Source organism: Bombyx mori, chromosome 9 (assembly GCF_030269925.1).
Source record: "Bombyx mori chromosome 9, ASM3026992v2".
Classification (NCBI taxonomy): Eukaryota; Metazoa; Arthropoda; class Insecta; order Lepidoptera; family Bombycidae; genus Bombyx; species Bombyx mori.
The window spans coordinates 1,920,493-1,937,660 of NC_085115.1; the positions used below are offsets into that span (position 1 = coordinate 1,920,493).

The following is a 17,168-nucleotide window of genomic DNA, read 5'->3' on the forward strand; positions in this document are numbered from 1 at the left end:
TATTTATTTTTAGTACTATTTACGGGGGATGTGTTTCTTTCCTTCTTAATTTAGTCTCACTCTAATAGTAGCAAGTGGAAAGATTTTAAAAACAACGGCGTCTTTCCACTTGTTACTATGGCGCCACCTTAATTGGTTCGCTTTCAGCGGACACTTCTTAATATACCGAGATAGTCGTCCTTACTTTTGCTATATATGTCCTAAGATTATACTTTGTCAAATCGACGAAGAAAACACATATCATCTGTGATCGTTTTTATTTTAATCCTCCACATGTAAATTGTTTAAATTGCAACAAATAAAAATTTAATTTAGTTATTCAAGGTTTTTTTTATTTATTCTTGTCACAGCTTATCCAATAACTGTCATCTAGTAATATTTCTCTGTAACAAAAAAACACGGTGAATTTTTTACGTGGGAAATCCATCTCCGATTGTAGACAATTTACTAGTTACTCTGGTAATCGGAAGACACGATCTTCGTGAGAAACCGTTGCAGTATGTACAGCATAAGTGCGAACTTGGGACAAGTAAGATTCTGCTTATTTCTCTAGCGGCAGTCATTATTGCAGGATATTTTAGAAGTGAAACTTCTTTAGGCGCGTTGAGAGTAAAATTTAATTCGCGACAGACTCGTTACGGATAGAGAGAAAAGATACAATTTAAGAAGAGCGAGAGTGAGAAAATAGACAGCGTACTACTCGACCGTGGAGAGAGGGAAAGGACAAAGCGAGCTAGGTCGTTTCTCTTATACCTACACAGCATTCCCTATTACAAGAGAAATTTGATTTAGGATGAAAAATGAAGAAAACCACAATACTACACATCGCAAAAGAAGTTTCACTTCTTTTACGTGCATCAAGATGCACGCGCACCATTTTATTTCGACATCAGTATCTGTGCATTAAATGATTTAACTAAAACGAATTTTACGGTTTAATCTGACCGCTCGTCTGTGACCATGAAAACTGTTAAGTATTCGTAACGCTGAAATTAATATAATTACAATGAAAAACGCCAGAATAAATTGTAAAAGTAATTTTAATTAAGTCCACGGAGTCTCGCTGAAGCGGCAGAAAATAGAGTAAATCTTCTAGTTTTTTTTTTAAATTAAAAGTACGTTATATTATTGATTGTATTGTTAATAAAAGAAAAATGTGAATTTTACCTTTTGTCCATGATGCGTTCAATGGCGAGTTTGGTAAAATATTCCATACTTTCTCGATTCCCACCCAGGTCTTTTGGCAGGTCGTCTTTATTTATATATTCGAACAGAGTTTCAGAGTTCGGTAAATGAAAACAGATCTAAAAACCAAAATATAAGAGTTTGTTTCTATTGAAATAAATTTTCTTTAAATTGTTTCTTAGGCTGTCAGAACATAGAAGGCATCTGATGCGGTTATGAATTGGGTAGTTTTTTACTATAGTCAAGTTTACTAGACAATTACGACAGTGAAAAAAAATTGGTTCTCTTTTTAAAAGTCTAAGCCCAGGCGCGCACTGGCGATAGGTCGCAGCAGCTAGTATGACGACCCGGCCGCAAGTGTCGCGACCAAGCATGCGGCCAAAATTGCAGTACCGAGTACAGGGTGCTTCGTAATGGATGTCGAGGAAATAGCTGTTGGTTTATTTTGCAAGTAAGAAGCGAAAAACAAGAAGAAAGGATTCTGGAGACGGCGGCCAATATGGGTCGCAGGTTACCTCATTGGCCGCAATGGCTGCTGGCCGCCGTGAGCTGGCAACTGCGACCTATCGCCAGTGCGCACCTGGGCTTAGTAGTGTCAAGAAAGATTGCCCTCTACAGACTACAGTCAAAGCTCGAATCCCAAAATATTTAGACTATATTATACGGCTTGGAAATAATTCCATGCAGAGGCTTGTGGTCCAGGACTAAGTTAATGGATCTCGTCGATCATCTGACCAGATAAAGACCCTGACTAACGCTTGAGACCGACCGACTAGCAATGGATCGCCATAATGAACCACGACTTTCTCGTACTCTTGATCTGAACAATCAAGAGTACCCGACGAGAAGAAGAAGAAGAGAAAAAGAAAGAAGAGAAGAGAAATAAAGTGACAAAGCTTTTATCTGATTTGAGTAATTTGAGAAATGGAAATTGCTAGAGGGTGCATTTTTGTTGAATTTGTATTCTTATGTAGCTACTAAATACTTCTAAATTCTATTCTACATATCTATTTAAAATTAGAATCGACTCATTGAATTTCTTGCCAGATTTTCTCAGTGGGTCGCATTCCCGATCCAGTGGTAGAATCAGCGAAGCATTGGTTTTTTTTAGGGCAGATGCTTGTAAATTCCTTCAGACTGATCGTCATGAGCTCGCCCGCTAATCAGTGAAGCCAGAACACTTTCTCAAGGCTAATGGCTGATAGGTAAGCAAAAAAATTAGCATGGCTCATGACTCATCCCATTACGGAGTAGGTATTTGTACCCAGATCAAAAGCACTCATCTGCACGACTCTTTCAACCATAAGGTGGAGGGGTCTTGTCTTAATATAAAATTTTGAACAACTTACCCTTTCTGTGACTTCAGGTTTAACGAAAGTTTTGTATATTGAAAAAATTCTGCTTAAGATGGGTGGACAATTCACGAAGTGAATCTGATTCATTCGAAATGGCATTGCTTCCTAAAATATAAAACAAATATAGATCAACATTCGTTTCTGTCTTTTACGGTGATGCCCATTCATGAAGTGAACAAAACGTACTTAGTATAAGAGACTGTTTAGATCTACATGACAATATTTTATAACTAGGAAAATAAAAAATGGTGGCGACTACAACAATATACAATTATTATATAGGCCTCCAAAATATTTTTATTTTATTTTTTAAGTGAAACACATTGTCTCAAACGTTTTCGTCTGTGGGTTGCATGTCGCGTGACGGTCGGCCGCGGAGTAGAGATAAAGTGAAAAGCGCCAATATGGCGGCGCCTATAGTTCGCAGCAGCTGACCGTGTAGTGTATAGACTATTACTCATTTGTGCCAGTGCTCCACGTTATCTTGTTTGTTTTTGTCAGTATTAAATGTAAATGTTGTTTGTCAGAGTTAAATGTCTATAACGTGAAAAAAAGATTCACTTTTACCGTGGTTTCATAAAACCACACAATCCTTTTTTTATTGCTTATATGGGTGGACGAGCTCACATCCCACCTGGTGTTAAGTGGTTACTGAAGCCCATAGACATCTACAATGTAAATGCGCCACCCACCTTGAGATCTAAGTTCTAAGGTCTCAGTATATAGTTACAACGGCTACCCTACCCTTCAAACCGAAACGCATTACTGCTTCACGGCAGAAATAGGCAGGGCGGTGGTTCCTACCCGTGCGGACTCGTCAAAATAAACCAAATGTGTTGAAACAAAATATGCAAATGCATATAGTGGCTTTTGTGTATTTTACGAATGAAATTTTAGACATTCTTTTTTATTATTATGAATAATATCGGACGACCAATTGTTATTGTACATTTGGGATTAGTCTTCAGTGGTAGAGTAAAATAATGTTCAGAGTGAGTTGAGACACTGTATGGTGTGAGGTCTATGAACATGCTAATCTAGGAGAAGGTGGAAGGTGGAACATACATCCACAATTAAGTATTGCGCACTCACAAACTCACCTCATAGTATTTGACCTGCGCTTTAGACAAAGACAAATTAAGCTTCATCAGTATTCTAAAGGACATGTGTTTCGCGTCCACCAAAACAATGTCACTTTCTTCTAAGTTCTGCTCAACGAGGAGCCAGCAGTCTGTCGCCAGTGCTGACAGCTTAGCCTCATGAGTCGCGTTGTAACGCTGCAAGCCAGGATCGTCGATCTGCCATATCCATAGGAATTTGTTTCCCGCTATTGAGTATTGGGCCATTTTGCTGAAATACAGTTTTAATGTTTATGTCTTCGAATTTAAATTCAAAATTCCAATCAGATTTATTTTTTGTTTTCCTTAGATTTGGTGATTGTTAGGCATCACTGAGCACAGACGAATGATCACCAGTGTGCTTAGTGTGAGTTTTTTATGGATGATGATTTTATGTACGCATAGAGTTGGAAAAGCTTCCCTTCGTTTGCCGCTAGAGGCGATCCATACAAATTTGAGTTAACTTTTACGCGATTGAGAAGTTAAAAAACTCGCATTAAGCACACAGTTTAAAAAACGAGGTCAAAGTTAATCTTTGAACGGCTGCTCCATCATTGAAACAATGTGCTTAGTGCGAGTTTTTTAACGTTCTCGATAGCGTAAAAGTTAACCCAATTTTGTATGCAGTTGGAACAGCACCCCTAGCGGCAAACGTAGGCAAAAGATCCCACTCCATACAAATATGAGCTAACTTTTACGCTATCGAGAACATTCAAAAACTCGCACTAAGCACACAGATGACGTGATTGCTTAATGGTAGATTTTTAACTACCTGCTCAATTGTAAGATTGTATGATTATAAGTTGTGTACATCTTTACTGGTGGTAAGACGCCTCGTGACCCCGTTCGGCTAGGTACCACCACCCTATCTATTTCTGCCGTGAAGCAGTAACGCGTTTCGGTTTAAAATGTGGGACAGCCGTTGTACTATAAAACGGAGACTTAGAACTCATGTTCCAATGTGGGTTACGGCATTTCTGTTGTTAATGGTCCGGTGAACATTTAACACCAGGTGAACCGTGAAGTCGTCCACCCATCTAAGCAATAGAAAAAAACTGTATATTTAACAAAAAAAGATTATTTAAAATGTGATATTTCCTGAGAGCGCCACAGATTATACATTAATAAAATACCGCGAAAAACTTTGACAGTGCGAAAATGTCTGCTTCAATAAAATAAACTGATGAAAAGATCTTTAGTATTTTTATATGTTTCACAAAGTCACAAACTCCAAAGTCACATAGAGAATTCAGTTTCATATTCATAAAATTCTATTCAAATTCATACAATTAAAATAGTAAGTACACGTGTGTTCTTAATGTTAATGTCAATTTCGCCTAAATTCACTTTAAGCAAACAGTTTACAGTCGATTTAAATCAAATAATCAGGTGTTATTTGATTTTAATCAGTTAATTTAATTGTAAACAGTTTGATATACTGGACCGAATCTAACGCTCTCTTAAGTCTCCGCGTCTGTCTGTATAAATTACCTAAACTGGATCGCGTTTTGTATATCTGGTCCCGTGGGATCTCTGTTCGCGAATAGATCTGGACAGGTCGCCCTCATCTCGAAGAATTTATTGGCCGTCTTCTTTGCGTTCTCCACGTCATAATAACAGCTGTGCAGGAACCTTACTATGAGTATGTCATCTGTAAATGTATTTTTTAATTAAATATCTTCTCCAAACACAAGGGTCTTATTATTTTCTTCATCAGTCTGTGCTGGCAGACAGCTGCCAATGCCATTACCGATGTCACACATAATTTAATGTCGTCGTTGTCACCTTAAGTGAAGGTAACCAATTAGCTTCGGGTGTGTCATATGCCTTGGGAAGCCACAGAAAAAAAAGTTTAATACTAAACCGATCTTAGCGATATTTTGATGACAGAATTTCGTGATTGTTTATTTACATTACATTTCAGAGAGATGAGATTATTCAATTTCTGAACGTCATTGCCAAAAAAGTATCAGCGAACGACGTCCGCCATTACACTATTTCTCATTCAAATCCAATCGTCAAGAGCGAAGCAGCGATTTTATATTTCTTTGTATTCAGTTTTTAAGTTGTCATATAAGGTGTTTTTTTTTTGTTTTTTTTTTATTGCTTAGATGGGTGGACGAGCTCACAGCCCACCTGGTGTTAAGTGGTTACTGGAGCCCATAGACATCTACAACGTAGACGCGCCACGTGCAGTGATTTAGTTGAGATTGGGCACTAGCGTTATAGCTTCATACCAGCATATTAGCTGCTACTGGCGTTTACAATGAGTAGGGCATTTGTAATTCCGCGCGGGAGAGTACGACCATCTTTTTTTCCGGTCCATCGCGGAGCACTCAAAAGGCGGAACAGTCGAACACATCAACATTGAGTCTGTAGCCCGATGTTTCGAGACAGGCAGGGTCATTCACATTATGATGTCTAGGTTATATAGGCAACGTAATAACTGATTTCCAGAAGTCTTGAGGTCATCTGCTAGGCTTAAGCAATAAAAATTCTGATGAGCTGTATATAATGAGCTACCTTCTATACTGATACAACCGATTTGCATAAGCAGAACAATTTTGATTACGATTAACCTTCGAGCTCCAGTGTGTAGCTGATCTGATCCTTGATATCTATTTCGAATCATTTGCAACCGACATTGGACTAGTAATAACAAATTAATTTGTAAATGTTAACTTATTTTAAGGTTACATAGAATAATAAATTTTGCATAATTACCTATTTTCTTTGGGAAATGTGGCTGTTTCCTGAACCACTCTTTAAACATGCTCAACTGCTCCTCAACTTTTTCTGTCATTGTCCGCAATAAAATTAGATATTGTGGACTAAAAATTATCTTCGTTTAGCGATGCATCGGCAACTTCAACTGCAATATTCAGAATCCGGCTCGCGTTTTTCAGTTTCGCTCCCCTACCAATTCTTGTACTGATATGCCAATTCCACGTAGCTCTCCCACGTAGAACTGCAGCTTTATGTCAGGCGAGGATACCTGGTCACAAAATTACATGTAATCAATCTCAAATATTATAAAATCGATGCGTGCTATTCCAACCTCTGATTATCTTAAGCCTCATTTAGCGAATTATAGGGAAAGTCAGCTACTTAATGACATTAAGACTAGAAGTACCTATAAAATAAATAATAGTTTAAAAAACTAATAAAATACGCTTTTATAGAAAATCCAACTAAAAAATAGAAAATAAATTTTAAGAAATTTGAATTAAAAATAGTGTAAGAAAAAACGTTTTTATTGTAAAAAAGCGTGGGCTTTAGTTGAATTTCATTTTTGTCAATATTTTTTGTTCATTTTTTTTAAATATTGATAGGTATGTCATCGGTCCTTAATAAGTATACCAAATTTCGAGTTAATCCGACGTTTTGAAGGGGGTCAAAATCATGTTCAAAGATTCCATTACAAACATACATACGTCTGAAGCTAATAAAAGCGCATATAAATTTTAATATTGAAAATATATTAAATTCGCCCCATTTAGAGACCTGCCTACGTTTAAATATATAAATAAATATAGATAATAAACAGCTAGACAATGAGCAAACATTCCTGTTCATCACACAAGATTTACCTTATCTGGGAATCGAACCCACGACCTTCGGCGCAACAGTCAGAGGTGTTAACTACCACACCATCGAGTCACTCAGAGTAAAGACTAACTTAATAAAACTCACGATTGTCAATGGCATTCATCAAGTTAGATACTTACATACATCTGTGAGTTCTGTTCCGACAATACAAATATGAAATAAAATAAATGTTAAATTAATGATTACCTAAAAGCTGATGCACCACAAAACAAAAAAGTAAACTTTATGGCCAAATAAAAATTTCCAATTCAAATAACTCGATAGTCATGGACAATTTTAAACTTATTTCTGCAACACTCAAAATCACATTAGCGTCATTAACGAAATACATTTTAAAATACTTGTTAAAAATAAATCAATGAATCAAGACCGGTTGGTACCATAGATACTTTTAGTTTTAGAATACAAGTTCTAGAACCTTCGAAAGTTCGAAAGTGTTGAAAAATTATGACATGTCTGGCTCTGGCAGGAATTTTTCCCAAGTGCATGTCCTGAAATTTATTCTAAAGCAACCGCTTCTTGGCCTGGTCTAAGCCAATGAAGTGCTAAAGTTGAATCACTGACACAGACATTCCAACAGCATTACTGGTGGCAGGACGTCTTGTGAGTCCGCACGGGTAGGTACCATCACTCTGCCTATTTCTGCCCTAAAGCAGTAATGAGTTTCGGTTTGAAGGGTGGGGCAGCCGTTGTATTGTACTAAGACTTACGAACTCATACTTCAAGGTGGGTGACAGCATTTACGTTGTAGATGTCTATGGGCTCCGGTAACCAGTAACACTAGGTGGGCCGTTACTCGTCCACCCATCTAAGCAATAAAAAAAAGACAGGATAACGGGACCGACCCGTGCGAGATCACAGCACGTAATACCTAATAAGATTGATAACGTTGTAAATTTTAGGATAACTTAAGTTCATAGTATTACACTCTTATAATATACAATTAATTTAGTAAATATGGACGACCACGTGCCTCCAAGATTCCATTTTTTTCTCCAAATATAAATCACCAATAGCTGAATTTAATAAATCTTTATCGACATATTACGTATGGAACATATAGTAGCACACACAAAGCAAAGTATAGCGACAGACTGGATGTTTCACATTGCTCTATCAACAGAGACGTAGTGATTAAAATTTATATGTATTTTGATTAAGAATAATCTTTTTTTTATTAATCTAACTGGCCATTCGATGGTCTATCGCAAGGTTAAAGTATTAAATTAGATAATATATTAAATTTTAATTAATTATTATTTATGTGTATTGTAGAAATTAATGTCTTTTTTATTTGAGCATGTTTTGCCCTATTTCTTTCCTTTTCCTCATGTCTTTTTTAAGTCTAAAATTTTGAACACATTTTTATTGCTTGTATTGTAAGTATTACATAAACAAAATCTATTACACTAAAGCTAATAAAAACTATTGATTTGCTTGTACTACTTGCTAATACGTTGATTTAAGGAAATATATCATACTAGCTGTACCCGTCCGCTTCGCTGGGCATTTAAAATTAACATTATTATTTCTCACCCCCACAAAGATTCTCATCATTAACGCCCCCGCAACTGGTGTAGGGAGTCCAACACTCATATAAATATTAGCCTATCCATTAAGTACATGTATTTTCTACATGGATACCAAGTTTCAAGTCAATCGGATGCATGGTTCAGTAGTTATAACGGAACATCCGTAAAAACCACTGTAGATTTATATATTAGTATAAATTAGACAACGGCAGGCTTGGGGCTTTGGCTGTGTTATGGATGGCAGAACAGTATTGTACAAAGTAGCCAAGCTCCGAATACCAAATATCTTCAAAAAAAGGCCTCCGACCGGGAATCACATCCATGCCCCGTCGAGCTGAGCTCTGGCATACAAATTAATAAAGAGACAATAATATGACTACTACTCACGTGCTTCAATTTTTTTTAATACATAACAGGATATTGTTTTTGTAAAATGAAATAATTTAAGTTTTAAAGTCAAATTAAATCAAAAACTTTCAACGGTCTACACTAAGATTTCCTCCTTTCTTCTTTCGAAAAGAATCACGAAGTATTAAATGATTATTAGGTATGCTTCCAAAAAAATGGCAAATTTTTACAATACCTTAATTAAAAATCCATCTATATGCGAAAGAAAGCAATGTCTGTTTTATTTATTTCTTATAAATAATAAGTACATAAATATCATAGATGCCATTGCTTCTCATTCTTGCCTTTAATTCAATATGTGGTGGTACCATGTTCTCTTTCTATTTAGGTTTGTCTACCCCATCTCTACCCTACCTACCTCTATCTTTCTCTCTTTCACACAGTCCATCGAAGTCTTTCTAGGACACTCCCTCCTCACATTTACCTCTACTTTCATACCTATTCATTTAAGATTATGAAAACTTATTCATCTTGTTATGCGTAAATCGCGGTATGCATTATTTACAACAAACTCTATTTATAAACCAATATATAAATAAAATTCTGAATCAGTACATTCATTTTAAATTTTTAATATATTTTATTTATTAACATTACATTATTTTGTTAGGCTTTATCTATTGTTATCAAGTAAGTAATAAATAATTATAAATTATCTCTGGATATAAGTACTTATCAACTGCGAACCATATCTGTGTACTTGCTATATTTGCTTACGTACAACTGGTGCACCGCCTCACTGAGCACATTCTCGTAGGGCTTAACCGACCAAAACCGTTATACACGGGAGCTCTCTTCTTCGACGTCGCAAAAGCGTTCGACAAAGTTTGGCACAACGGTTTGATTTTCAAACTTTTCAATATGGGCGTGCCGGATTGTCTCGTATTCATCGTACGGGATTTCTTGTCGAACCGATCTTTTCGATATCGAGTCGTGGGAACCCGCTCCTCACGGCACGGCCTCGACTAGTCGTTGTCAAGTAGGTAAGGATGTGCAGTGTGCGCAGTGCATCACGACAGTCGATAGGTGTATAGCATAAAACTAAATTTAAAGAGCCGCCGTCAAAATAAATTGAGGAGGACTTGGTCCCAGAGAAGATTGTGAGAGTTACCGCAATCTTCTAGCACTAGTCGTGGTCATCAGTTCGGATGTTGGTGTGCTTCATAAGACGTGGCCATTCCTCGTGTACAGCGTGTCTTTCTTGTGCACCTAAATGCAATGCATCCTCCTCATCAACCCGCAATGAAAATATTGAACTCTAGAGCTGGTTCCCACTTAGCTCCTATTGACCTGGTTTCTGAGATTACCTTTCATATCTTTAATTTACGTTAAAAAATTACTTAAATATATTAATAGATTTTTTTTTTTTTTTTATTAATCATTTAGATAAGATACGATAAGGGATGACCCTGGCATTCATTTTACGTAAAACGGTAGAGCATTCTATCAATCGTATTAAATATGTATCGCTTTGGTCAACCATTACATACTATTAGAAAGAGATACGAAGAGGTCAATTGTTTTTAGGTCACCTATCTATCCACAAATATGGGACTGTTTCGCAATTATAGCACGTTAGAGATGTTTACAGTATCACGCATCAAAATATACCTAAATAATTTAAAATTATATGTATATACGAGAAGGGATCAAAAAGTAGTGAGAATGAGATAGAATATAATAACTGTTGATAACTTAATAATTTATTTTCCTACACACTCTCCGAATCTCTCTACACACCGAGTCCAGCGCTTTTCCAACGCGTCAATCCCTTTCAAAAAAAGTTTTGTCTTGGTCCTGCAAAAAGCTCTCCACGGCATCCATAACCTCGTTATCGTCTTCGTACCTGTTTCCCCTTAAATATTCTTTTAATTTGAGGAACAGACAAAATCGCTAGGCGTCAGATCTGGTAAATAAGGAGGGTGGTCAACCAATTCGAAGCCAGCTTATGAATGGCCATCGCAACTGCCGGCCTGTGCGCGGGTGCGTTTTTTTTTCTTTTTCTTTTTATTGCTTAGATGGGCGGACGAGCCCACAGCCCACCTGGTGTTAAGTGGTTACTGGAGCCACCAAAGCCATAAATGCGCCACCCACCTTGAAATGTAAGTTCTAAGGTCTCAAGTATAGTTACAACGGCTGCCTCATCCTTCAAACCGAAACGCATTACTGCTTCACGGCAGAAATAGGTGGGGTGGTGGTACCTACCTGTGCGGACTCACAAGAGGTCCTACCACCAGTAATTACGCAATAAAAAATTTGCGGGTTTGATTTTTATTACACGATCCTTCCACCCAACATCCACCCAACTAAGTAATAAAAAAAATCACAATTGTCCGCTTTGTAAAATCTATCAGAGGACTTTCTTTAGTAAGTAGTAAGTAAGTAATTCAATTCGGAAAACGTTATGTTTTAAAATAGACACTGTTTGCATGACTAACTGTGTGATGTGAGCGGAACTGCGCACATAAATGTTTATTGTAATACAAATTTAAACTTGTTTCAATTCATAAAAAAAAATACATAAACTTCGACAATTAAAGGACACTTTTTTTTAATGAATTGCTTTTGCATTCTTTAATTATTTAGATAGAACATTCGTAATAATAGCCGGTGGGCGGTGATTGATTAACCAACGCTGTTTTTTTACCTTTTTCGTGATAGGGCGTGATGTTTATTAAAAACGCGCACGGGTAGGTGCCGCCATCGTGTTTATTTCTGGCGCGAAACAGTTATGCGTTCCTCTTTAAAGGTGGTACAGCCACAGGACAACAGTTATACAGTACGATTGAGACCGGTTACCGTCCTCGCCGAACCCATCGCTTGCGACGAAGGGCTCGGCGAGTAAATTAACCCATAGACACAGCCCACTGAGTTTCTCGCCGGACCTTCTCAGTGGGTCGCGTTTCCGATCCGGTGTTAGATTCTGCGAAGCACTGCTCTTGCTAGGGCCAGTGTTAGCAACACGTACGGTTTGAGCCCCGAGAGCTCACCTACACGCCAGGGTAACGCTGTTAAAGCCTCTCAAGGCTATCAGCATGGGTAGGAAGTAAAAAGCGATTGATAGTCCGATTTCACTTGTTACCAGGTTAGCGGCATTGACATTGTGATGCTTTTGTGATCTAGCTACTAAGACGTCTAAGCAACGAAGTTAAAAGTAAAGTTGAATTAACCATTAAGTATTTTTAGCATTTAATTACCACGAAAACTATAGAGTATTCGATATCTCGGAAATAATATAGTGCCAAAATAATACAGTAAAAAAATCGCGAGATTTTTACATAAAAGTAGTTTTAATTACTGCTAAGGGGCGCGAAAATCGAAGAAAATACTATATTTAATTACTCTTTTTGTGAACCATCCCACAAGCGTTAAATCTGATCACCCTAAATTTGTAAACACTAATCTTAAGACCAACCACAACGCGCTTTACTCAATGATGTGGGGATCAACTATGTTTTGTAGTATTTGCGCGGCAGTAATAATAAAAAAAACAATTTATGTTCAGATTCCTGTCTCATCAAGACTTGGCTGTCGGATGGCGAATAAAAGATTGATGCACACAAAAAATCTAATTACGAGTCGAACAACCTTGAACTTTTTGTAACGAAATTATGGAAAAACACAGATTGGTTTGTTTGAAAAATCGTATACAAGACACAAGTGTTGATCTTGGATTAGTTACATTTATATAAATTAGTTTTTTTAAAATTCGTATATAGTATGTGTCATTTAATAAATAAAAATTAAGCAAATCTTCTTTCAAACGCCTCTGGTATTGTAGTAGTAACCCACATATGAGACAAGAAAGATTATACAGACATCGAAGTCAAATATATATATTTACCAAAGACCTTGACTCCGACTGGATGGAATGCGGATTACTAGTCAGAGTCAAGTCACTTTACCGACGAAACGATAGATTTAAACAAAGTTTAGATGGATTTTAAAATGGGATGGAAAATTCTGGAAAGCTTAAGATTGGACACTAGTGGTAGGACGTCTTTTGAGTCCGCATGCCTAGGTAAGCCATCCTGCCTATTACTGCCATGGGGCAGCCGTTATACTGTAAGAACTGAGACCTTAGAACTCATGTCTCAAGGTGGGTTGCGGCATTTACGCTGTTGATACGCAATCATCATAGAAGCATTTAAAATATATAAAAAATGTAACTTATTACTACTGGCCTAAGGATCTCTTGTGAGTCCGCACGGGTAGGTACCACCGCCCTGCCTATTTCAGCCGTGAAGCAGTAATGCGTTTCGGTTTGAAGAGTCGGGCAGCCGTTGTAAATATACTGAGACCTTAGAACCTATATCTCAAGGTGCGTGGCGCATTTACGTTGTAGATGTCTATGGGCTCCAATAACAACTTAACACCAGGTGGGCTGTGAGCTCGTCCACTCATCTAAACAATAAAAATAAAAAAAACTTTAAAAATGCATCCTAAGTCTGATGTCCGCTAACGAACGTAAACCGATCGTTGCTTTTGAACAAAAACAAAACAATTACTTACACGTTTAAATAAATTAAAACAAAAAACAAACCGCTTGTTGTTTGGATCTGACCCTGCAATTTTATATAATTTCCTTGTGCGTGTTTCTTGCCCAAAAATTGTGACTAGCTCGATAAAAGTAATTAAAAATAAACTAGAGGTCCCGCGCAGTAGTCGAAATTCGACTATAATTAATTTGAATTGTAAGTTTGTACACTATTATGATTGTATTTTATACTTCTATAATCACAAATTTCGCCAAGACTACACTGTAAAAAATATTAACAAAGACAAATAATATTTAATCTATTCTCAATTTGACCACAGACGTCAAGAACAAAAGTTTGACAATAAATAGTATGCATGCGTGTGTGCGTCAAATACATGGTATGTAGTGTGTGTTATGTTTTCTTTATTGATTTAATGTATCTTTTATGCATTATTTAAAAAAAATATTAGCATTGTGCACTTCTTCTCTATATTCTCTATAAGTGTAGAAAATTTCATACTCCTACGTCCGCGCAATTTTCGTAAAAAGGGATACAAAGTTTTTGCTTCACGTATTAATATATACCTAGTCAGGTCATAAATTCTGTCACAAGTTTAATGTAAAATAATTGAAACAAGTTTATTCATTATGTAACCATTCATATATCAAAATGAACTTAACAAAACATAGATTCTTATGACACTAAAGTTTATTCAAAATGACCTCCGTGATTTTGAATACAGGCCTTCAATCTGCGCGGCCAGTCGTCTATCGCAGCACGAACGAGGTCCATGTCAATATCGGCGGCTGCCTTAATCAAGGATGTCTTGAGTGACTCCAAATTGGGATGAGGCTTTGAGCACGCCTTTTCCTCCAAGTGTTGTCATATCTTGTAATCTAACGGATTCAAATCTGGACTGGAGGAGGGCCAGTCTTCGTGCCGGATGAAGTCGATTTCACGCGCCGAGAGCCAGTCTTGTGTGCTCTTCGCTCTATGAGCTGGCGCCGAATCTTGTTGGAATACCCAGTGCCTGTTATTGAACATGGTATGAGAAACAGGTTCCACAAGGTTCGTCAGGACTGTATTTTGATACACAACTGCATTCGTTTTTACACCTTTGTCACAAAAATGTGCCTCTGTTAAGCCCCAATAAGAAACTGCCAACCATACCATGAGCGAGGATGGAAAATGACCTCGTTGGACACGCGGAATACAGTTGCTCGCTTCTTCACTACTGTGTGCGTACACCTTATCATTTTGTTTGTTGTAGCTCTCTTCTACGGTAAAAATTTTTTCATCCGAAAAAAGAATTTCCCGATATTTTTTTCCCGCGTACCGCTTCAACAAAGCGCGGCATCTCTTCAGTCTCAGGTCCATTAGACGAGCATTCAAACGATGTCCTGTTTTTCTTCGATATTCCCGAAGCCCTAAGTCTTCATTTAACACCCTTTTCACCGTGGTTCTGCTTAACCCCATCTGAAGGGCCAACAGTTTCTGCTTACGTTTGTGATTTCTTTGAATTCGCGCCTTCACAGGTACTGGAGTCCTAACAGACCGAGGGCGACCACTTCTTGACCTGTCATCTACACTAGAGTCTTCATTGTATCGTTTAATGGATAAACGAATCTTTTGGTTATAATCAAATTTTTCAGTATGTTAAAAATTTGAATTGGCGCGTAACCGCAACGATGCAACGCAATAACTGCAACACGGTCTTCTTTAAGCGTCCACTCCATATTTAAAAATGAGTAAAATTCTAAAAGTATACATTTTTATGTTCATGAACAATTCTAAATTCGAATTCAATAAACTTTTTTGTGGCCAGCATTCTAAAAGAAAAGTTTTTACTGTGTGACAATACTTATGACCTGACTAGTTATATATAATACAATTTATTTACGATAACAATTGGATGGACAATTCGAAATGATATGTGTATGCTTGAAATATCTTTTATTTACTTCGTTGAGGCGACAATACGAAGTGGGTGTAGGTTTAATCCTATATAAATCTAAGGTGTGACCCTACATTATCAAAAAACCTCCATTATAATCTAATAATTGACCTCAATAGTTAGTTCAGTACTTATAAATATAATCATATTCTGAATGCAGGTAAATACTAGAATGTAATTTTTAGTGTTTGTATCTTTACTTTTAAATTCACAATCAAATTTTATTAGATAATTAAGGTCCTAATAATAATAATATTAAACGAAAAAATACCAAACATAATTCATTCATCTAAAAGATATTCAATAATATACTCACACAGAATTTCTTTCTGTTTAGATTAGGTCGTTTAAAAACGTTCTGCAAATATGTCTAACACTTTTTAAATAAAATATGTATTTTATAGCTTCGCTATCTAAGTCTTGTGGCGTTCACGTATGTACGCGAAGTTATGATCGAATGACGCAAGTATCGTTGGGTTGCTATTAACGTGTGCTGTTTGATTTTTTCAAATTTACTTTGTATCGCATCTCAGAAGGTCAGTCTGAGAGATTAACTTATTTAAAATTGAAAAATAAATCGAGCCTTTTTTGAACCTAATGTTTTCAATGACACCTTTTTTTAATGTCGTCCTACCTAATTTTAGTTAAATATCAAAATTACAGAGGGCAGACCGCTCTAAGAGAGGAAAAAAAATCTTAAATTTATAGTTTAACAATTATCAAACTTGTAATGTTCATGTTCAAGCAGAAAAAATATTAATTAACTATTGAAAAATTAATGAAAAATTGTTAAAAAAAAATTTTTCAAGCGGATTATTGTTCATTCATTTATTCATTTAGTGCCCGAATTTTAAAAATTTTTTATGTTCATATTTAGTATGTTTCGATTTTTTTTATTGTTAAAGTGTCCAAAGTGGGCGTAGCTTGTCCAAGACAGAGTACCCGTTTTCGGCCGTATTTTCATCCCTCTGGGAAAATTATAAATATTGATCTTACAGTTTCGGGAATCGAGACTTTTTTTTTAGGAAAATTTCTCCTCTTTTTGAATCTTTTTTCAAATTTGATCTTTATCAGTTTTTGAGATATTTGCAAAAACTAAACTCCCTTTTTTAGTTAATTATATATAACTTATATAATTTTTGCAAACGGAACTTCATTTTTTTTTCAAAAATCATCTAGATGCCATTCCGAATCTAATGACACCTCATTTATAATTTTCGGAGACTGCTAAAAAAAGTTGGTCCAAATGGCACTTGTTGACTAGTCTAATTTTGATTATCCGAGAGCTCTGATCTAACGTCTCTCTCTCTCTTTCTCTCTCTCGCCCATTGTCACAATTTAATTTTTTGCTTTCTTGAGGCGATTAGTTCGTCGCTTCGCTTCGTACAGAACACCCCCTCATGCTGTCTATGCTATAGACATTTAATAAATTTTCGAGACTCGTATTGCATAAGTCGAGAACACTCGATACAACTGGAACACAGAAGTGATGTTCTAGAATATTCAAGAGATATTCCAATTGTTTC

General features: G+C 36.5%; 2 protein-coding genes across 5 annotated transcripts in view; one reads left to right on the forward strand and one right to left on the reverse strand.

The window, feature by feature from the left end:
* The window catches only part of LOC101739671 (2-oxoisovalerate dehydrogenase subunit beta, mitochondrial), a 204,519-nt gene that overhangs the window by 21,913 nt on the left and 165,438 nt on the right, over nucleotides 1-17,168 (forward strand). The gene's annotated exons all lie outside the window — the stretch shown is intronic.
* On the reverse strand, nucleotides 243-16,139 carry LOC101740042 (retinol-binding protein pinta). 4 transcript variants are annotated; one of them, XM_038012875.2, is made up of 8 exons: nucleotides 8,241-8,381; nucleotides 7,454-7,555; nucleotides 6,383-6,653; nucleotides 5,150-5,309; nucleotides 3,641-3,890; nucleotides 2,535-2,645; nucleotides 1,168-1,304; nucleotides 243-383 (listed from the first exon to the last, which is right to left on the reverse strand). In XM_038012875.2, the coding sequence occupies exons 3-8, from the start codon at nucleotides 6,459-6,461 to the stop codon at nucleotides 332-334; spliced, it is 789 nt and encodes a 262-aa protein (XP_037868803.1). In that variant the 5' UTR covers nucleotides 6,462-6,653; nucleotides 7,454-7,555; nucleotides 8,241-8,381; the 3' UTR covers nucleotides 243-331. The 4 variants fall into 4 exon arrangements, with proteins under 4 accessions (XP_037868803.1, XP_037868802.1, XP_037868801.1 ...); XM_038012874.2 differs by lacking the exons at nucleotides 7,454-7,555; nucleotides 8,241-8,381 and adding an exon at nucleotides 15,959-16,139; XM_038012873.2 differs by lacking the exon at nucleotides 7,454-7,555 and having other exon boundaries at nucleotides 8,241-8,399.

Coding starts and splice junctions, on each gene's coding strand:
- LOC101740042 (XM_038012874.2), bottom strand. CDS start 6,461: ATGACAGAAAAAGTTGAGGAGCAGTTGAGCATGTTTAAAGAGTGGTTC. Junction 3,891..5,149: donor CAAAACGCGATCCAGTTTAG/GTAATTTATACA, acceptor ACTGTATTTCAG/CAAAATGGCCCAATACTCAA. Junction 384..1,167: donor GAACGCATCATGGACAAAAG/GTAAAATTCACA, acceptor TTTTTGTTACAG/AGAAATATTACTAGATGACA.